The sequence below is a fragment of the Zonotrichia leucophrys genome, chromosome 9, assembly GCF_028769735.1.
Source record: "Zonotrichia leucophrys gambelii isolate GWCS_2022_RI chromosome 9, RI_Zleu_2.0, whole genome shotgun sequence".
Lineage (NCBI taxonomy): Eukaryota > Metazoa > Chordata > Aves > Passeriformes > Passerellidae > Zonotrichia > Zonotrichia leucophrys.
This window is the reverse complement of record NC_088179.1, coordinates 1,320,485-1,343,652: the sequence shown is the minus strand read 5'-3', so window position 1 is coordinate 1,343,652 and position 23,168 is coordinate 1,320,485. Positions and strand designations below refer to the sequence as shown.

General features: G+C 44.8%; 1 protein-coding gene across 2 annotated transcripts; it reads right to left on the bottom strand.

The window, feature by feature from the left end:
• Positions 1-819: 819 nt before the first annotated feature.
• Positions 820-22,398, bottom strand: KLHL24 (kelch like family member 24). 2 transcript variants are annotated; one of them, XM_064720807.1, is made up of 8 exons: positions 22,233-22,398; positions 19,966-20,159; positions 15,771-16,758; positions 10,701-10,885; positions 9,705-9,823; positions 8,443-8,631; positions 7,857-8,045; positions 820-6,729 (listed from the first exon to the last, which is right to left on the bottom strand). In XM_064720807.1, exons 3-8 carry the CDS (start codon positions 16,688-16,690, stop codon positions 6,529-6,531), a joined length of 1,803 nt encoding a protein of 600 aa, XP_064576877.1. In that variant the 5' UTR covers positions 16,691-16,758; positions 19,966-20,159; positions 22,233-22,398; the 3' UTR covers positions 820-6,528. The 2 variants fall into 2 exon arrangements, with proteins under 2 accessions (XP_064576877.1, XP_064576876.1); XM_064720806.1 differs by having other exon boundaries at positions 20,065-20,159.
• Between the last annotated feature and the right edge of the window lie 770 nt (positions 22,399-23,168).

The window sequence follows — 23,168 nt, the reverse complement described above, 5'->3', positions numbered from 1 at the left end:
CCTGCTAACCAGGAATGACTGTAATGTAGTTCAATTTTATTTTCTTCCTTATTTCTGCTTAATGGAAAGAGGAAGAAGCTGTTCTTAAGAATACTGCCACCAGTTGACTGCGTTTAAGACTTATAAGGTGGGCTTTTCAGCTCTCAAAAATCTTTCTGTTGCTTTGCAGTCTGCAGGGATTCCCTTGCATTTTCTTTCCAATTCCAGTAAGCTGAGCTTCTGCAAGCACTGAACTAGACTGGAAGTTGTTTTTGGCACTGCAGCAAGAGCCAGTGTGTGGCTGTACCTGAGCCTGGCCTCACTAGAGCTGCAGCTGGCCTGCCACGTTTTCAGCTGGCTCTACCAGGCCTTGCCCCTGCCCTGCCACATGTGTGTGGCATCTTGAGATGGCCAAGCCTCTGATTTTAGGAGAATAAACCTACAGGATTCTTTCCAAGCCATGTTTTGTTAGTGACCTTCCCAATGTTTTGTTACCTTTTCCCAGTTTCCTACGCTGGTTTTGCCTTCTGAGTCCATTCACAATACCCAGGATTAACCAATATCTCACATCCCACCTCCTGCTGTTTACTTTTTCCAGTTTTCTTTCAAGTTTACTGTTGTGTGCAGCCCCCAGCTTGCCTTATTCCCCTTGGTAGGATAGGAATATGAGCAGGGAAAACACCTAGACTGGGAGGCAGGAGAACAGATCAAAGGAGAGAGGCTGCACAAGGGGCAGAATCCAACAAGATACACGGCCCAAAACAGCAGCAGGGAGTTTCCTCCTTGTACCACCCAGCCCCACCCTGGGACTTCTCATAAACTAAATAAACCACAGTCAACTATTCAAAAGGCAAATGTTTATTAGATACACTGAACTTTAAAAAACTTTCAAAGAATTATGCAAGAAGTATATTTAAATATAACAGGTGTTACTGCAATTGTGCTACATTACAAAATCACTTTTCTACTGTCAGCACAATCTGAAGACCTTAATGTTATATGTGAGATCTGTTACATCGACTCTGGCACACAGTAAGTGGTCTGAGCTTTCCTGCTCAAATGTCATTTGTGCTGCACCAGGCTGTTCCTGAGGGCAAGATCAGCTCTCCGTGGAACTACAGCTTTTATGTTTCAGTAAATAAAGGAACTGGCAAGGAATAACAAGAACTGCTGTTTTCCTCAGCAAAAAAAGGAAAATGAAAATATGATTTCAGGCGAAAATATCATGAGTAACAGTTCAGGAGGTAAACTCTCTTTCCATGGCCAAGTAGTTCCTATTAATCCAACTCCAAAGTGCTACAGGTGCACCAAAAGGAGAATGACTCATAGGTCCAGCATTTACACAGATGAAATTAGTAACAGTACATTACATTCAAGTCTCTTGATTTGCTTATTGCCATGCTGCACCATATTATTGCTTCATATTTTGTATCTTGAACAAGAGGTTGATGACTTTGGAGAGTTCAGAAATATCACAGAGGCTACTGACTAATACAAGAAACTGCACATGTTAAGGACAGGAAGTCAAAGACTAAACTCAGTCCTTTGTCATTGAGGCGTTGCTGGAAACAAAAAATAGAAAAAAACAAATGCTGATTTCTCTAGATGAAATCTGCCATAGCACTGTAATAATGGAAGCATTCTAGGCATGTTCTAAACAAGAAGTTTAACTGTGCTAATTAATGAATGGCAAGATTTATTTCTCCTAGGAGGACATTAACAGTCTGGACAGTCAGAACAATCATAATAAAGATAACAAACTGGGAGGAGTAATCCAAGCTCTTCTTCACAACAGATAAAAATACAGGTGAATTCAAGGCACAGGTATTTTCAAAATTAACACACAGTATTTTCTTTGGAGCTAATCATACAAACTAAGCCCTAATTACACTGTTAACAAGTTGTACGCAGGGCCTTTATCAGAGAATGATCACAAAATAATTCACATACAGATGTGCACACATAAACACACTAGCATTGACTGGATCTCTACAGTAGGACAAAAGGAATATTCCTGCAAACAGCTTACAGTTCTTAGACAGTAATGTTTTCATGAACTTGTGTGTGACACAAAGGCAGCGAGCAGGGAACAGTCACAGCTGGCTTGGGCCTGGTGGGAGGCTGCTGGTTACACAATCATGTTCCACTTTAATTATTGCCATCTGAAATAATTCCACACTGAGGAAACTTGTATGCTAAACATATATTACAAAACCCAAAGCATTGCTCAGCCCCCAACCAGATAGCAGGTTTCTGCTTAGAAACCCTCTAGGCTCCTTTTCTGAGTATATGGTGCTCAGATTTCCTTAACCAGGCACAACAAATAATTTCATTTGTCATTTCTTGTGTACATAAGACTACATTCAGATGAAAATATTCATTGTGCCTCACAATGATCAAGTCCTGTGAGATTCTTAATGCTCTTGAATTGGGTTTTGCCCTCTTCAGTGGTAAAAAAGAACCCCACAGCAACTTGCTATTTGGGCAATTCAGAAAAACGAAGCCCTGGCTTTCCTGAGCATTGCCACTAGCACACCATTGCCGTGTCTGCATCTTTACTGCTCCAGCTGAGTTCAGTGAATTGACAAATATGAACCATTTTTACCACCTGAGTTTCAGCATCTGGAATTGCAAACTTAGGACACCCTGGTTTCAGCAAGCCCAGCCAAACTGAACCCCCAACCACGCTGGGTGTCCTCCTGCCACCTCTGAGCCTGCTCCAATGCTTTTCTCCTGTCCCTGCTCTCCAGGGCTGGCCTCAGCCCGGGCTCTGCTGAGCAGCACCCCTGTGCCTCGGGCAGGGGGAAACGTGGAGTCACAGGCAGGGAGTGCTGCTTGTCCTGTCCGTGCAGCAAGGCAAACACAAACAGGACAAAGTGTCTGCCTGGGAGAATGAGGGGAACTCAGCTGTCTGAGGAAGAACTGAACAGGCAGCAGCATCCTTGCTCTCAGGCACAGGTGACCAAAGCTTCCTCTGAATCTCTGTCCACGTGAGCATTTCCTCCTCCTCCACCATCAGCCTCTCTCAAAACTTTGCCATGTTAACAATGCTATTTAAAAAGCTTCACTAAATTATGATAAGGGTCCATATCAACATAATCTGCATGAACATCTCTGCTTCAGCAGAATACAAACAAAGCTACCTTTGATGAGAACTGCATTGGTGCCAGTCAAAAGAAAAAAATACCAGTACAGTCTGGACCCCTTGGTGCTGGAGGGGAAGCACAGTGCCCAATCCCCCAGACACACAGCATAAAATGGAAGAGATTCCACAGATTGTGCCTGCTGAACCACTCCCAAGGAAGGAGTCTACAGCTACAACCACCAGATGAGCAGGCAGTGTTCTGGGGCTGATGGCTGTAAAAGGGGAATGCTTCAGCCAAGGGCTACAGGCTGCACTGATCAGTAAGTGATTCAGAACCTTCCAGAAGCCTGATGCAAGAAAGCATCAACTGTCTTTTCAATTAACATCACACTGCTAAGAACAGAAGTGGACATCAAAACAGAGAAGAAAAATATTTACTCATTTCTGTTTAGCAGAGTAAAGATAATTTTTAGAATTTATTTTTTAGGTGTGACTTGGAGATGTTTGAGCCCTCATATGTATGGTTGGACTGAAGTTACATCTTTGTGCAGGTGCCCTAGAGCTACTACCATTTTATGATGGAAATAATTTGATTATAGTAGACGACATTAATGATTTTCTATCCTAGCTGAGACAAAGGAAAAACTAAAACCAACTTGCTGCTCAAGCCCATAAACTGCAAGCATCTAGATATGCATAAGAGTGAGAGGTTAAATCTTTGAATCCATCTCTACCTAAGTGAAATGCATTGGAGAACAAGTGGCTCAGGAATGCAACTTCCAAATTAATGCATCCTTCTAGAAATATGGCACATTGTCATTAAATCAAGGTCAAATTGTTCTTTCCTAGTATATCTAAAAATAACTGTTGTAAGAGAGAAGGCCATAAGTGCAAATTATTTACAGAGTAAACAAGCAAGAAGAAAAACTCACTGTTTTAAAGAAATCATTGCTTAAGTAACTGCCATTTAGCAGTGCTCCACGCCTGTAACTGCTCAGCTTTGACACAGATTCTGAAGAACTGTAAGCAGAAGTTTTCTGCATCTAAATTTCTGCATTTACTGCTTCATTACACACTGTCATTTTCAAAAACAGGTAACAGTAACAGTACATAAATTGATAAGAAAAGACAACTAAACGATAAAATTAGTCTTAAAAACCTTGGAAAGCAGTATCTTGTTATTTACAGAGTAGTGCAGTATTATAAACACAGATTAAATGACACTGTTCTATACCTACAGAATGAGCACTGTTTAAAAACAGTAGAGCATGACAACATTACAAGTCTGAATACAAACAAGAGGAAATCAAAGGAAAGGAGGGTATTTTTCAAATTGCACCTGTAATGAAGTGCTCCTATAGTCTTTGTCATTTTTATTTACAACAATGGCACAAGCTATATATGCTGTTAGTACATACAGTCAGTTACAGGGCAATTAGCATTGCAATCAACAACCCCTATTCACAGAGGCTGAAATTGCCATTTCAGAGTAAAACTTGGTGAGCAAAACAGATGAAACTTAGAAAAGGATTAATTTATCTGATTCATTAGTTTAACATTATATCAATGGATTTTCTTTTTAGGGCAATGTGAATGCTCAGGGACTGACCTCCTGATTACATCACTGATATGCAATGATTTGTATTTTATCAGTATTCTTACCATATCAAAAGCAGTGTTTGGTATTCAGCCAGAAACTGAAATTTGTGTCCTTTCCTGAGGTTACAAGTTAATGCATCCCAAAGTGCAGCTCCCAGTGCTCTTTAAAACTCATGACCATGTTACTGAAAATGGTGACTCCCAGTTTGGCATAGCTTCACTGAGGGTCAGAATTTCCATCTCATGAAGAAATACTCTGGGAAAACAGATGAGGAAAGTCCAGTGGAACAAACAACGTTCCAGAGATGGTGCTTGTTTTCACCCTCCTGAGCAAGCACAGAGACCAGAACCCCGAGGCCAGGGCTGGCTCTGCAGGGGCTTTATGGGGTTTTTCTGCCCTGGCACTGACCAATTTCCTTACTGGCTGCTGTCCTCAGAATTCCTCTGGAAGGCAGTTCCTGAGGTTTTTGGTGATTTACAGGAAATTGGTACACAGACAATCCTATTCATTTTCCAACTCTCAAGTGCTATTTCAGTTTTTATGAACTTTGTGCCTCACCTGTACAACTGTGTACTGGAAATAAGGAATCCTAGTACAGAAATCTAGGCAGGACTTAAAAAAATACCTTTACTGAAAAAACCCCAACCCAGTAATGGTGGTGCATCAAAATGCAGGTGTTTCCTAGGCTTCAGAATTACCCAAAACACCTCATATGGCTACATGGACAGGGCCACAGATATTTTTCTGGTGAAAGGAGGAACCTTTCCACAATTTCTTTATCTGTGGCCAAGCAGCTTATGCAGTAGTTTAACTGTGCTCCAGTAAGTGATTGTCTGAAGAAAGGCCAAGAAATACTTGCTGGATACTCTGCCATCTCTGCAGATGAGACACCCAAAAAACAATTTATAACCTGTAGGGCACAAACTCAAGTCCCCACCTCTATCACCAGGTAATTTATAACATGATTCAGAAAACTGTGAGAATGCAGAGTTCAACATCCCTTTATTTCCTAAATAGTTTAGACATTGCAGTGAGCAAAGAGTGAACCCAGTAACTCTCAGCCTTCACCCATACTATTCAAAAAGGTAAAAACTGTGATTCAAACTTTGCCTCACAGGTGCATGCCTGAACCCACTGCTTTTCCATGTCACGTAGCCTTGTACTTCTCTGCTGGACATTTATGAGCACTATGAGTAAGTTCCACAGGGTTGATGTATACAGGCATCACAGCAGTTGTGTTGTAGTGGCTCACCAAACAGCCATTTTGTCCTTCAGAAGAAAGCATTTCTCAGAGATTCTCTTATTTGTCCAATGTAGCTTGTTTTGTTGGTGTTTTGGTTTTGCTTTGGCTTTTTGCGTTGTTTTTTTAATTTCAACCCATGCATGATGTGACAAAAAAAATCTAGTTGGTTTTAAGAATGATGCATATGAATTATAATTGAGCTTTTTAAATTGCAGGTAATGATCCAGGATGACTCTTTGGGATTTACTTGCCTATGCATTTTTCCCATTAGTAGAACTGGAAACACCTTGAAGATATTGCTTTTAAAAACACAGGCACAGATGCTGAAGGCACTTTCCCCAAAAGCTTTCCAGGTTTTAATTACTAATGACACACAAGGCAAACTTGCTGACCACTGTCCTGCTCTCATATCAGAGCCCACAGCAGATATAACTGAACTCTGCTTACTGGATAGGTTTGTAGACTTGTTTGGTAAGTTAAATTAACCCTTTTTCTAAAGGCACTGGATAGAATTTTCATATGACACTTAGGCAGGGAATTCCCACTTCAGGAATCTTTAAAAAGCCTGTCTTGCAGCAGACCACTGGATTCATTCTTCTTCTTTTTTCAAGAAAAGAAAAGTTACAGTTTAAAGCCTTTTTCATTATATCTATGAATGGTGACACAGCCATGATACGATACTGGCCTGGGCATGGCTGCTACTCCTGTGATAATGCCTGTGGCAGGGTCATAACAAAGAATAGTGTCTGTGGCTTCACCATTTTCCCGTCTTCCACCAAGGATATAGATTTTTCCATTACACACAGACATGCCACAATTCTCCTGTTGCAAGAAAACACAAGGGAACACATGGTTATTTAAAAAGCAAGATTTGATTTGTGTCTGCCCCCATGCAGGAGGGCAGCACTCTGCCTTCTGTAAACAGCCTGGCCTACAATGTTCCCTCCTGAAAGGGCCAGTGCACAAAGCACAGAAATTAGGGAAAGCAGCAGCACAGGTCTATTTCAGCTCCAAGCCTTTACTACATGGAGCTCAGACAAAGTGAACAATGGAACACTGTACTTACCACTGAAAGATCTGAGATAGGGAATGAGGAGAGAACAAAGGTTTTCAGAAGAGGGACCACTGTAGGTACTATTAATGCAAAGAATGGGAAAAAGGAGAAGCACCTTAGAGGAGCAACAGATAATGAAGAGGGATGTAAATGTGGAGAGGAAAAAGGCACGACTAAAAACAGTGCACAAGAAAAGACAATGCTGTGTCTTACTTGAAACAGAGATAGGATTTTATTTCTTCCTCAAAAGAGGCATGGAAAAAATACTCAGTTAAACAGAGAACACAGATTAAAACAGAGGAACAGAGGGAAGGCTGGGGAAAAAAGAACAAATTTCTCTTAGGTAATACTACAGAATATGTGACTGGTATTTTTAAAACATGGGGAAATGTAACTGCTGCACACACACTTCATTACTGAGCAGACTCGTTCAAATCCTGCTCAGTGTCCCACTGGAAATGAGAGAGCTCTCACTGCTCAGGTCAGACACTTTCTGTGCTGCACAGTGGGGCTTTTTCACACTGTAAAAACAGCCTTCAGTACTTCCTGTCACACTGCAAGGCTTTAATCAATTATAAGGAAATTACTCCCTTCTAAATGACAACATACAACAGAATGTAATGTCTATACAATGAAATCATCATTCACTACACTATTCTCCAACAGCAGCAGCTCTCAAGCAAAGCCTGGACTGCTTAAGAGCCAGCTGAAGAGCTACCGGTTTAGAAACTTCCTCTTCTGTGATGTTTTGAGTTACAAGAGGAAGAGTTAAAGCAAGAATGGAATCAGAGATGTGATTCTATTATGGTTAAGCAAATGTATGCTTATTTAACGCCAAGATAACAATGCCAAAAAGCACCTTTCAGCTGTCTTTGGGTTTTTGATTGGTAATTACCTGTCTGCTGAATGTATTCTGTACATGCATCCAGTAGTCCTCAATGGGGTCATAGCAGTAAATGGCTTTGGTGAGCCCTCCAGCCACGTAGATCAGGTTGTTGAGGGACACGGCCGTGATGCATCTCTTGGCAATGGGGATGGTGGCACGGAGCAACCAGCAATTGGTATCGGGATCGTAAGACTGAACCTGGAAACAGGAACAGGTCTTTCAGACTGAGAGCCCAGCTGGAGGAACAGCCTGGCATGCCCACACAGGTCACACAAGGAGAGACAAGGCAGCAGTGCCTCCCCAAACTCCATGTATCAATAATTTATACATACGAGCAATATTGGACATTGTTTTCCAAACACTCCCACTTATCAATTCACAGAACTTGTGAAGCCAATGACAAATGCAATGTATCCATGAGAAAGACCACAGTAACAGTGTACTGCTCAATTAGCATTTTCTACTCTGTATTTTTTCTATTAGAATAACTCCACACTCCATCCAGCACAAAACAGCTCAAGCAGATCTCCTGCAGGATCTGGTTTAAATCCAGTTTGCTGTGAATAGAAGATGCAACCCAAGAGAGCCAACTGACCTTGTCGGAACAGGTGTTGTCATCAGGGCCACCCCCGATGACAAAGAGTTTGCCCACACAGCTGGTGACAGCTGGGGAGCTCACAGCCTCCTTCAGGGGAGCCACCTCAGTCCAGCGGTTGGAGAAGGAGTCGTAGCACTCCACGCTGCTCAGGCGGTTCTGCCCATCGTATCCTCCCACCACGTACACCTGCACACGGGGGGACAGCACATCAGCTTGTGTCTGCAGCAGCTACTGCACTTAAATAGCACACTGAATGAATAGAAAGCTGATCTGCTGGCTTTGTCAAGGGACACATTGCTCACATTTCTTATTTATACACAGGAGGAGGAGAAGAATTTGGTCTGAAAATAACAGGTAAAGACTCCCTGGAGAGTTCCATTCAGTCACATGTGGAATGACACTGCAAACACATGCCAAAGCACACTATTATTAATACTGCAGTAGAAACTTCCTCTTTGAATAGCATTTGTTAGAAAAGGCATTCCTCTGTATTTCTCTTTTTTTAGATAACATTCAACAACAGCAGCAAACACCCATCTGAGTTTACCTTTGCATTTCTGGCATTTTGCTTTTTCCCTACTTGCTTACTGAAGTATTTCTTCCTCTCAGTTTGTAAACTCTACTTTCTTGTCTCTTCTTTCATATTTAGGAAGCAGAGCTCCTCATTATTTGTGATTACCTTCTTCCCTCTGCTTGCTTAGCTGCACGTTTCATCTCTAAGAAGATCAAGTGACACCACATGCACATCTTGTCTAGATTTCAGTAAGGGAGCCCCAACTAGTGGTTTTATGGTCAGGCATACTTGCCTTCAAAACACAGCAAAACCTCCCATTTCCACATGACATGTGTTTGCTTAATTTCAACAGAAACCATTAAATAAAATTGCTGACATTCAGAGCACTATCAGTTTCTGCTAATAACAATATAAACTGTTAGACAGCATTTTGAAGCACAGGCAAATCCAGATGCCCAGATGCTTCTCTGCTTCCCAAAAAACTGCTTCTTTGAAATAAGCCACTTCAGTGATGAAAAAACAAAACCCCAAAAAAATAGATGAGCAGTAATATGATTTTCATGTCCATGGCTAGTGTCTGACTGATGAAGAGCCTAATTGTTTGAAATATTTTATTTGAACATATAAAAATATTTTTAAATTATTTTATATGAAATACAAAGTAATACTTAAGTATTTTCTCCTCTGTTTCCTTATATACAGCAAACATTGCCACTATAAAAAAATTAAGGTATACTTCTCTTACTTTACCCAGAAGAACAGCCATTTTATGTCTCCATCTGCCTTTATTTAAGGAGGCAACTCTGATCCAAATGTTAAGTTGAGAGTTATAAATCCAGACATCCCGGCTATTGATTCTTCCACCTTTAAAATGAAACATATGCCAAATATTGAATGGACAATGCTAACTATTAACATGCCTCTCCTAGAGTGGGCAGTGAAAACTTTACATCCCCTTTTGGGATGTAATAAGAATCTACCAGTATTTATACATTACACTCAATAAGTAATTTGCAATGGATTTCAAAGATAAAATCACACAGTAAGTTGCTTTCCTCACACTTTCCCATAACGCTGAGATCACACCAGATTGTTCCCTGAAGCTGGAATGCATTTTAATGGCTTCTGCCCAAGCCCTTCAGATTTCCTGTAGTGCTGAGGCCTGGATGAGACCCCCAGAAATGCCCTGCCCGTGCACATCCCTCCCACCCCCTCTGCTCTGTGAGCATCTCCCTGGCTCCTCACTCTGTTCCAATGACACAGGCACACACACCTGAGGAGAAACTGCTCTGGTTAAACCAACACACACAGCCTGCTGGCTGAACCACCAGCTGCACCTGTCATTTCCCCTTGCTAAAGGCCTGAATGTGCTGCTGGCAGAAGCCTGCTTGGGATTTTTTATCTGTAGTTTTCCCAGCTGTTGCTGCACACAGGCTCCTGCTGTATTTCAAAGCCTTTAGCTGGTCTCTTTAAACACAATTGATGTCCTGGAATCAGCTGTAAAAAACTGCAGATTCATGCCAAACAAGAACTCCAGAAAACACTTTTGTTTACAGTAAGACTGTGCTGGGGCCGTGTTCACAGCAGCAAGTGACTTTCAGCTGAGCTTCTGGAAGTTCACAGTACAAAGATCTGCCACACCACTTAAAAAGCAAACCAAAACAAACACATCCCACCAACAGGACACAAGGAAAACCAACCAAGCAAAGAAAGAACTCGTGAATAGTTTAGGATTATTCACCTGAAACAAGGATATCATTCCGCAGAGCACACACGGCATACTCAGACTTGGTAAACTCTGGAAGTTTGGCCAGTGACTTCCACTCTCCTGTCACAGGATCATAGCACTCTGTGTAGGGCAAATTAAAGCCTCCAACTCGTTCACAGCCTCCAACCACAACTATCACCTCAGAATAACCAGTTGATCTAAAAAAGTGAACACAGAAAATTAAGATGTAGGGGATATTTATTAGTACATGGAGGCCAAACAACATTGTCTTCAAAACTCGTTGAAAATCAGAAAAAATACTATTTAGCTTTAATTTCATAACAACAATGAAAAAAGAAAATAGAAGAAAGAGTAGCAAACAGGTTTTCACTGTTTCCAGCTGTCTCATTACACAGCAGGTTACCACACTGACAGGAGTCCTGTGTAAGTGCTGGAGCTGCACTGCACAATGTTCTGTGTAAAAACCATGTCATTAAATAACATAGAAAGCTCTTATTATAGTAATATTTTTCCTTTCACTGTACATGTAGATCAGAAACAGAGTTCAAGCCAGGCCAGAGATAATGAGATGAACAATCTATTCCACAATGAAATCAGTCTTCATTCCCCCTCCTGAGCTTTACAAAAGTAATAATACTTTACAGCACATAAATTTCCAAGTGTTTAAAAGCAGAAGGAGTGTAGTCACTAAAATGAGGAAAACCAAAAATCCTTAGAGCCAATGTACAGCAAAATGTTAATGTTTCCTCCTGCAGTGACAGGAGGAAACATTAAGGAAGACTGAAAGAAAAATTCAAACCTAAAACCAAAAACTACAATTCAGTGGGAATAAATCAGGCATTAGACAGACTGCAATGTACCCATACAGACTGTTAAGTTCTATTCCACACACACTGATTATTGTTCTAATAACCAGATGCTTCTGCACTATACATATTCTATATTCACAACAGCAACAACACTTATCTAACAGAACTTAATGCACATTTGAATGTAGGGAATCAACCAACTATGTTTAACATGCAAATCAAACTGTGACCACCTTTATTCCCCCTCTCAGACTTTTGATTTCTAGTCAGCATTTGTCAAACTTTCTTTCCAGAGCATTTTAAAATTAAAGCACTTTGCACTGACACAGTTATTTCAAGGATTGCTGTCAGTTAAGCAAAACTGAATGTAAGATTGATTTATTTTCTGATGAGCCTTTTTGTTGTGTTGTGCTTTGTACTGTGGTCCCACTGTGAACAGGTATCTCATAGAGCAGACATTCATGCCATTGCTGAGTACCACAGTCTTCTCTCAAAAATAAAGAAAATATTTATGACTGGATTTGAGGTAAAAGTTATACAATCTGTCCCTCAAGTTCCCAACATGAACTTAGGCACATAGTCACCTATAAATCCTGATGAGGCTTTCCCTGTGTTGAGACATCATGAATAAAACTCGTGAGCCCTTCTCTCTCCTTGTCACCACACACCAAATTGAAATACTCCATACATGTTTTTACCCAGAATACTGTAAAGAGGCAAAGGCAATGCTAAATGCTAACATCCTACAGGATGGGAACAATGAGATGTGTCTGAGGAATGGCACTTACACACCTGAACTTGCCAGAAGAAACTCTTGGCAGCTGCTCAGCTTTGCAGTCACGCTCCTTCCTGGTTTCTATGCATTTACTGTTTACTGGTTTTTGCTTTTTTGAGGAACAACTCTGAAAAGAATCTCTCAAAGGGTAAGGAGAACTTCCTGTGCCAACAAAGCAGTACCCAGGAAAAGAACTTCCCTAAAAGCAAGACACTCATCTCATAATTTGCCCTAGAAGCAAGCCCAAAGACACCAGCTAATTGTGTACAAAGAGGTTTGCCTGTGCATTACTTTCTAGGTTAGAATTGAGGCCTCCATTCACTCACTGAAAGGATGATTGTGACAGATTATCAATACTTGGCTTAAAACTAAACAAACCAAACAACTTTGCTCAGAGAGAGCTTTTTATGAAATGGGGTTTTTCAAGAAAATATTCATTTAGCACAGTATTTCAAATCCAAAGAGAACAAAAAAATTTCCTAACATTTTAGTACCTATATGACCAGATTCTTTCTTCAGGTAAGAGAAATGTTCTCCATTGTATTTTCTTGAACGAGTCTCGCACTGTGCAGGTTTTATAGTTAGTTCCAAATTTTTGTTTTCAAATGACAGAGTGCACACCCGCTTTTAAAAAAAGTAAAATGTGGTAGGAATACACAAAAAGAACATCCAGGCAAAGGCTAATTCCAGAAAAGAACTAAGGCTATATTTAAATGAAGGTTAGAAAAAGCAGTGACCTCAACCAGCAGTACAGGAAGCCCTTCTTGTAGCCCTCAGATGCAACAGTGTGAGCAAAGTAACACAGTTTAAAACAGGCTGTAACCACTGAGGAGACAGCATCCCACCAAGAACAGGGGCATTAAACAGAAGTGAAGGAGTGGAAGACAAGCAACAGTGCCACACAACTGCATGCATTCCCAAGGGCAGGCTTTCCACAGTCCTGAGCTCCACACACACCTCTTGAGGTGAAAACACGACCAGCACAGCATGAGCTGGACAGAAGAACTTGGGGTAGCTCAAACAGATCACATTCAAAACCATGGTAAGTTCAGAAAACAAATTTTAGAAATTCAAACCAACTACAGAAATTCTGGTAAATCATTACTTTTTTCTTCCTTGCTGTTTCAATTAATTTTGGGTAGTAAATGAGGTAGCAGAGAAAATGCAAAGTGAAATAGAATCCCATCACCAAGTGGGAAAAAGAAGGAACACCATTAAAGCTTTCCAAAGGCAACCAAAAAGGACATGTTCAAATGTGTGAACACCCTAATTTCTGGTTAAAGAGCACACTCAGGTACAGGTACCAGGCAGCCCAAGAGCAGCTTTGATGACAGCCTGAAGGTAACACAAAGCACACCCAGTTTGGGGTATGGGAGTGTCCCTGCTCACCGCCCGCCCTCAGCCTGCAGAGCTGCTGGGTCACAGCAGGAGGGACAGCAAAGCCTCAAGATGTCACTGTTGCAAGTCCATAACTGAAAGGCTGGCTCAGAAAGACCTGCATTTGCCCAGGATGCCTTAGTGGCAAAGACAACAGTTATGCCACACTGGAAACTCTTATTTAACTCTTAAATTGCCAGGTAACTCTTCACTGGCTTCAAAAATAAAAAAAAATCAAACTGAATTGCAATGTAGTCTGCTCTTTGAAAAAACATGTAGAACACATTTCACCCACAGGTGCATCCATATCCATACAATGATCACAATTTATATCCCAAAGTTTCACTAAAAGCATTGGGGTGGGAATTTTTTATCCTGTAGCCTGTCTCCTTTTAGAAACACTTTATATAGAAAAGATACTGGAGGAAGGCAAGAAAAAAGAAAAGAGCTCTCCATTGCCCCCCAAAATGCCCAGAAAAGGTTGATAAAAACATGGGGGAAGGGGGACCTGGCAACCATTTCAAAATATGATCCCTTTTTGCTATAGGCAACGGAAACAAACAGACAACAGAAACAAATGACAAAGAACTATTCCATGAATGTAATATAGAAAAGGGGAAAAAATTCCTGCTGGGATGCCAGCCAGTTTTTCTCTTTGTAAATTATTTCTCTTGTTCCTACCTACTCAAGCTCCCACTGCAGTTTAATAAACTCAGCAGTAAAACCAACAAACCCCCCCATTTTCAGAAATCACCTGTATTAAGCAAGGTACTTCATCAGAGCCCCACTCTGGGTTATTCAGAATTTCAAGCACATACATCCCCCACACTGACAGAACTCCTGAGTGTATTTGCCTTCCTCAGCCAAGTGAGTAAGAAAAGCAGAACAAACACCAAACCAAACAAACACTGCAGCTCACAGCCCCCTCCAGCTGTCTGAGCTCCCCTGCTCCCTCCCTCCAGGCCAGGAGCAAGCACTGCAGCAATTCCCATGCCAGGGCCTCCCAGGGCAGTGCACAGCCCAGAAAGCCTGGGGGGGAGCAGGGCTCAGGGACTTCAGCATGAATTTCTGCTCTCATGGCAGGACTGAGGACTGGAAAGCCACTAATGGGGCAAACACTGCCAAGTTGCTTATTTTTCCCCTTAAGCAAGCCTTTAACACCTGCCAAAAAAATAAAGGTTCCCTGCAGAGTCACAGTAGAGCAACCACATATGAGTAAGAGTAAACAAAGAGGAGTAACTCCTAATACAATCTGTCTAGACCATCATTGCATCACCTTAATGTAACATACAGTTTTATAAAAAACGGCTCAAATCAGCTGGACTTAACCATGAACTATCATCTCTACTATCGTTGACATGAGGCAGGGACAATATTTTTCAGGAAAAAAAAATCATAATAGCCATTGCTCATAAATGCCACTAATGGACTCTTCCTCATTTCTTCTTGCAACCTCAGTCACCTATTTGTGTAACACATTATTAAGCAGCAGCAATTGTGAATTATTAAAATGTCACTGAATGAGCACAAAATACTTCAGGAACTGTTTCATGATTCTTTAAAAATACAATATTTGGATTATTTACAGTTAACAACCTGTTGCTCTGCTGTCTATTACAAATACATGTGCTACTCCATCTGTAAAATATTTGTGATGTAGCAAGGAAATGCTCTGAAAACATAATACCCCATCCACATCCTTTGTGGTGAACTGTACGTTTACATGACTTTGTTACAAATAGAAAGCTGGGGAAATGGAGTGGTTTTCCTGCCACAGCACAGTAAGCTCTCTTCAAGACACTGCTACTGTATGAAGTAACTGAAGATCTCCCCTAGCAAACATTAACCTTAAGAAAGTATTTTACTTGCAAGGTAATATAACTTCACTTACCTTTTTTCAGAGCAACAAAGTGCTCTGTGTAAAAAGCCCCATTTATGCACATCCTCAGACATGTGAGCTTCATGCATGTGGGGAAGTACAAAAGTGTCACTGCAGCAGCTCCAGAGTTTAGCAAAGTAAAATAATCTGCAAGAGGCTTTCCTCCAGGCATGCATATATCAAACATCAGTACATCAAATTATGTCCTTCTGCAGAAAAAAGGGTTAAAAGAATTCCCTTACCTGCGTGGCCTAGTTCTGGGAGACATCATCTCGTTCCCAAGGATGTGGTACCTCCGGGCTTCGTGCAGCAGCTGATAGCACTCTGGGGAATTCTGAATCAGCTGGTCCACTTCCACAGTCTGAACAAAGTAGTTGGGGTGCAGGAGGGGGAGCCTGACGTGCGTCAGCAGCTCGTGGAGCACGGGCCGGCGCAGCTCCACGGCGCGGTACACCCAGCGCATGACGGCCTCGAACACCAGCTCCTCCTTGCTGATCACCAGCTCGTCGCTGCAGATGTAATCGATCAGCTCGTCCTTGCCCAGCTCCAGGAACTCCTCGTGCTGGGACACGTCCTCGAAGGTCTGCAGCGCGAAGTTGCGGCACTTGGTGAAGAGCGTTTTGAGCGAGTGCGTGTCGGCGAAGCGCTGGATGCCCAGGCAGTTGCAGGGATCCAGCTGCTCCTCCAGGAACTTGGCGCAGGCGTCGCGCAGGACGCTGATCTGGAACAGGCTCGACGTTTCGAACAGGTACTGCACGTTCTCCGTGGTGATCTTCACCTTGCCCGTGTACACGTACTGCAGAAAGCAGTCCATGGCCTCGGCGAAGATGCCGTTGATCTCCACCAGCATCTCCCTGCTCTCCCTGTGGTCGTTGCAGAACATGGCTCTGAAGTAGCTGCTGCAGGCCGAGAGCACGGCGCGGTGGCACGGGAACTCGCGGCCCTCCACGCAGATGATGACGTCCGTGAACAGGCGGCTGTCGCGGAATTCATTGAAGATCTGGAGAATGCTCTCTGCGTGGGATGATCCCGAGGAGAAGTCGAAAAACTCAGGGCCTGACAAGGACTTTGGGTCCATTTCAAAGACTTTCCGCTTGGTTGCAGGGGAATCTCGTATCCCGCTCTCCTCTCTGTTCAGTCTGCGTCCCAATATTAGTACCATTGTTACATCAGTTGGCTATAGAGTCATTGAGAAAAACTTGCAGTGCTTCTCCTTCTCGGTGCAACGGGCTGAAAAATTAAAACACCTCAGTGTTCAGTCTGACACACTCTGAGCTGCATCACAGGCATTAGACACGATACTTGTTTGCTCACTCTAAGAACGGGTGACCTTTCTTGGAGGTGGCACAGGGCAAATCAGGGCGCACCTTGCCCAGGGCAGTGCAGCACTGCCAGGTGTTAAATGCAGAACATAGCCAGAAAAGAGCTGTCTGGGACATTGTAGGCAATTTCTGAATGTCCCAGAATGGCTGGTACTGCATTGCTGTGCAAGATAAAAACTCTCAAGATCTCAGCTCCAGCAGATCACCTGGCTAACAGAAGCCAAAAATGTCCTGAATAATGATCAAGAGCTTCAACTTTTCCCTTTTTTCAGTGTGATCCTCATTTCAGCTGGAGCCTCCAAAGTACTAATATAACAGCACTAGCCAAAAAGGGGATGGGGAGAAGACTGAAATTTTAAAAGCAAAAATTTAATTGACTAACCACTCATTTTCATTATAAAGTCTATCATACTGAAATCTTATAACACTAGAGTTAAATAACAACCTCTGATCTCAACAAGTAACCTTGACCATAAGATTTTACCTGCTCCCTCCTAACATCTAAAAATTAGTTCACTGATAATCTTTGACTTGATTAAAAATTATTGTAAACTGCTGGCACACAAAACAGAATGAAAGATGAAATACATTTTTTGTGTAAAATTACTGGAAACGTGAACAAAGGGCAACTTGCTGAGTACAGCAAAATTTTCCGTCTCCAAAGCACTACTGGCAAAGAATTATTAGCAGAAGTTTTTCCTTGAACACCTTCCAGTTTCAAGTACAAGTGTAAAGGTTCCTCCCAGCATGCAAACACACACTCACACTATCAGAGCACTGAAGTTGCAGAAATCAAATACTCAAACCTTAGCATGTGCCAATATTAAAGTGTGTAGGTGAAGAAAATGCAGCTGACTTTGCAAACAATGCATGTAAGAGTTAGTGAGAGCAATCAATCTACCACAACTGGGCTTTTTGCCTCTCCTGACCTTAAAAATGACCTGGAGGAATGTACACCAGGACATACTGAGGTAGCAAAAGGCTGGCAAAGCACCCTCTTGGGCCCGGCATTGGCACAATTTCAAATGCTTGTAATATTTATTCGTATGTCCACAAGGCCACAAACTGAATTATTTTTAAGTTCATGGAAATTTTTTTCATGCCTCCCAAGATTTTATTCAGTTTCCCTGAATCCACAGTCAGGAAACACCAACTCCTCACGGCAACTTCATTTCCTGAGGAGCTCCCATCCTCAGAGCTGCAATTACCCAGTCCCAGACTGGCCACGTCACCACTTAATATAGAACACAATGAACGTGCTTTTTTTAAACAGCCTTTTTACACAGCACCTTTAAAAGGCACCATCTGAGCAAACAGCAAGGAAAGAATGCAGGCTGTCCCTTCACTCATTGAGAAAAGAGGTTCCAAAACTATCCCTCTCCCAATAAATTTTTTTACACAAATTTACAAGGTAGATTCTTGGTCTGGGGCTCATTTACCCTACAAAATATTAGTTTTAATTTGACTTAAAATAGGACCAGTTGTCACAGTGATGCCTGAAAAACGCTGTTGCAACGAGCCTATCTAATAACTGATTGCTTCAGAGCGACTAACGAGGCACAAATGGACAATCTGATCTGTAGCTGACATTCTATCCCACGGATTGCACAACCACCTCACCCTGGAATGACACAGCCGATACAAAACAACACCAGCAACCACCCCCAGCTGCCAAAATCCTGCACTGAACTTGAGCTGCAACTAACCAGGTACTACTCGCATGAGGAAGTGGCAGAAACAAAGCAGCAAAGGGAAATATAACAATGCAAATATAAATATAAACACAAAAGGCTCAATTCCAGCATCACAGTTTTAAATCAGATGAATTTCACAAAAGCTAATGGACCTTCTCCAAAGACAGCCTGAAATGAAAAGCAAGACCCTGATGTTGCATGAGGGGGCAAAACACAGCAACTAAGGAAAAATTCTTCAAGATTATATCTTTCTCATTATGTGAGAAGTTAAGACAGCGCTGTATTATGCAATCATTAATAACCAGAAACAAGGGCTCTGGGCTACAACTCCTCACTGAAGGAAGCAATGTCTTCTTTATGCTTGGAACATCACAAAATTAGTGGTCAGCAAACGATTTTTATTTTTAATGTCCTCATGGTTTAATGAAATGAGAGAATGAAAAAAAAAATACAGAGTAAAAACTACTCAAGGGGATAAATATTCTAAAATCACAAATAAGATACTAAAAAAGGAGAAAGAACTCCACTTCAGTGCAGAACGTACTGTTTTTGAATGTACTTTCCTCCAATTTCTGCCCAGCTAATTACTTCTGCAGGTTTGCTTCAGCAAAACAATTTCACAAGCCTATCAGTAACAGTGTCACATGCTCAGCTCTATCACATTTACGTGTTGCCTTCCTGCAAATCTTGCTCTAGCAGTTTTGAAATGTCACCTTCCAGCTGCCAAAGTGGGAAAGGCAGAGGGGAGCCTGTGCCTGAGGCTGAGCTGGATATCCTGCAAAGGGGGGAAACACAGCAGGACAGACCCATCTGCACCTCTCCTGGATGCAGAGGTGCCTTATCTGCCTACAGACCCTGCACTGTAAAACACCAGTCATTCACAGAATTTAACACTCAGATCTCTTCAATTTAAACAAAGCAAAAGAAAAATACCGGTTTTTTTTTTCCCCCTGGGAATTATTTGATCAAAAATCAAAAAATAATACAATATGCACTGGATTGCTTGTCTGAGCAAGGGTCAAGAAGGATCTTAAGCATTTAGTTTAGTTTGAAAAACTAGAAAAGAAAAACAAATCACATGTATACTCAACAGGTTTTACAAACTATTTCCAAACACAGACATGGCTCTGACATGGATGTTACCTCACACACACACGTATTTCTGAGCTAAGCTGGGTTCACCACGAGTTCAGGTTCCTCTATTTCCTTCACCTACACCATCTGTAAGCTTGTGTACACAAGCTGCTCCTCAGAAATACCCTACAGGCCCCATTCACAGGCTGCCAGAAGTAGTCTGTAACACGCTCACCCTGACACCTTCTATCAGTGAATCCCCTTACATAAAACACTGTTATGCTGCACTGAACTCCTTCCTGTCCTGCAGCCCCCGGTGTGCGTTTCCCCTCTCCCCTCACCCTCACCAGTGCCACAGCCGGGTTCCCGCGTGTCCCGGAGCTCCGGGCCAGGTCCTCCAGCGACACCCCGGCCCCAGGTGTGCCCTCGGGGTGAGCTTCGAGTACCTGAGGCTGCGCTGGGCTCCTGCAGCTGCCAGGGAGGCGATGTCCAGCCTTTGCCCGCCGCTGCCCGCACCTGGCGAGGCCGGAGCGCTGACCGCCTGTGAGGGGAGAGAGAGGGAGGCGCTGCAAGGGCCGAGCCGGCAGCACCGGACGGTCCCGGGTGCTGCCACCGTGAGCACAGCACCCCGCACATAACGCGAGCACCCCCCAGAACCGAAACCCAGCATGGAACGGTGTTTTCGTGCCAGGCCTGGGAACTGCAGCTCAGGTTGGTTTTGTGATGGGAGATAAGGCGGTGGCGACGCCTCAGGTGCGCGGTTACCGAGAGGCAGAGAGAACAACTCCCGAGAGGCCGGGGAGAACAGATGCCGAGACAGGGGAGAAGAGACCCCTGAGAGGCAGGGGGGGAACAGACCCTGAGAGGCGGGAGAACGAACCCCGAGGGGCAGGGGAGAACAGACCCCTGAGGGGCCGGGGAGAACAGACCCCGAGAGGCCGGGAGAACGAACCCCGAGGGGCAGAGGTAACAGACCCCCAGAGCCAGGGAGAACAAATCCCCCCGCAACCCTGGACGGAAGCACCGCACATGCTCTTCTTGTTTGGAAAGGAAGAGGGCGTGGGGAAAAAAGAGCGTAACCTTTCCCTCTGACAAGAAAAAAAAAAAAACAACAAACGCAACATTTTGCCTTCCTTCATCTTTCTTTGTGGAGTGAAAAAGACCAAAAATGTTGGTTTTAAAGATTTTTTTTAATAAAAATTCTTGTTTTACAAGGGATACTGAGGATTGGAATATCTAAGACGAAGTCTTTAAGAATACTGATTAACTAGTATTGACTATGATCGAACTGATTGACATGATAAGAGCTCAACTGCAGAAGTTTTTTATTCTAATGCAGGACACTCCCTTGATTTCTAAAAAAGAATGTCAAAATTCAATAGTAATCCAAGTTAGTGACACACACACAAAAATGCCTTAAGTGGCCTCAAAAGTCACCCAGCAAAAAACAGGAACTGATTTGGACATGAGAGTCACGATTATTAAGTAAAACAAAACAAACACAAGCATTGAAAAGGGACACCTTGAAACTGCAGAACCCTTTATGTACCGTTTTGTAAACGAAAAGGTCCCTCACAGGGGAAAAAAACAACTTAAATTGAGAAAGAAGTACAGAAAAAGCACACTGCGTAGTATTATTCATGTTTGGGGAAGAAACAGTGAAAAAGTTCCAATCCTTCCCCTTTGGCTTCGCTGGCGTTCTTGCACGTGATTCAGATTTCGCTGAACCAAACCCGACCCTGAGACCCGGCCACAGTGTTCCCAGGGCTGCGGGGTTCAGCCAGATGCCAGCACACCCGACAGGGGCAGCGCCCGCCGGGATGGAGCACGGCCCGGCCGCCCGAGCGACCGGGAGCGCGGCGGGGAAAGCTGCAGAACGGACCCGCCCGCGCCCAGCCGCGGCAGGGCCGGGCAGGGAGCCCGCGGGAGCCGCTGCCGCAGGGAACAGCGCGGCACCGAAACCGAGCCCAGGCCCGGGAAGCGCGGCCGGAGGCGGCGGCACAAAATGGCTCCTCCCGGCCCGCCCTCCAGCTCACCTTCACCCCGAGCCCCGCCGCGGCCCCCCCGCGCCCCGGCCAATCCGCGCCCGCGGCCCCGCCCCCGCCCGCCCGCGCGGCCAATCCGCGCCCGCGGGGGGCTCGGGGGGCTCGCGCGGACCCGCGGCACGGAGCGGCCACGGGGGCTCCGCGCGCCCCCCGCCCGCTCTGCCCGCCGGGCCGGGAGCGCAGCGCCCGCCAGCACTGCCGGGGGATCAACAACACCACCAACAACACCAACAACAATAACAACAACACCAACAACAATAACAGCAACAACAACAACAACAGCAGCACCGCACACCGCAGGGCACGCACCGCCGCGGGCCCCGGGGCTCCGCCGCTGCCCGCAGCCCTACCCCAACGTGGCACCGCCGCCGCGCGCTGCCAGCAGAGTCCCGGCCGCGCTGTCCCCTCCGCGGCGACTAACGGTGCCGGCCTACCCCGCGCCCCCGCTGTCCCGCGCCCCGGCTGTCTCGCAGTGCCCTCCGCGCCTTCCCCGGGGGCTGCCGGCCCGCTGTGCGGCACCGCACCCTCGCCCTCAGAGCCGGGAGCGCGCCCCGCCGCCCCGCACTCACAGCCGGGAGCGCGCTCTGCCGCGCTGCGCCCCGCAGGAACCGCCGCCGCCGGGGCCGGGGTCGGGGTCGGTCGGGCCGGGCGGTGGGCGTGGAGCAGAGCGGTGCGATCCGGAGCGGTGCAGCGCGCTCGGGCCTCTCCGCCGCCGGTCGCGCTGCCAGCGCCGCTCAAAACAAAGGGGCTGGCGGGGCATGTGACCTCCGAGGCACCGCACATGATGTCACCGCTCCGCGCGGCCCTGGGAGCTGTAGTTCTGCCGCCCCGCCCGGACACGGCCCCGCTGCCCGCCGGCCCTCAGCGCCCCGCGAGCGGCCGGGACAAACGGCGGGGACGGGAGAGCGATGGATGGCAGCAGCAGCGGTGGGTGGCAGCAGCCGCCGTCGCTGCCAGCTCTTGCCATCGCCGTTCCTTTGCGGGGCAGGGGGAGGACGCCCCACGAACCCCACAAATACACCCGACCCACCCCACCCTGTGAGCAGGCAAAAGCTTCAGGTGCACCGCAGCAAGCGGTGGCATAGGGAGGGCACCTTCCAGCAGGACAGTCCCTTGTGCCGGCTCTGGGGAGCCCTTCTGAAGCTCTCCAGCAAGAGCCGGCTCCCAGACTGAAAACAACACCCTGTCTTGGGGTGGGTGTTCAGCCTACATGACCAAAACAAAAATCATTACATGAAAAAAATTAACCAAGATAGAATCTTTGTCTACCTGAGCTACGGCTCCACCCAATCAATTCAGAATTTCCAGTTCCTCTTCAACAGTAACACAAAACAGAGTGTTCTGTCCCTGCTGACCACAGAAAGCCAAGGTCATCTTTAAGCCGGGACATTAAAAGAGAGCTCTGCTGTCACAGCTGGGGGTCCCAGTGGTGGCAGCCAGTCAACTGCAAATATAAAAGCAGGACCCTGGTGTCATCGCCCTGCAATTTCATGAGCAGGTCTGAG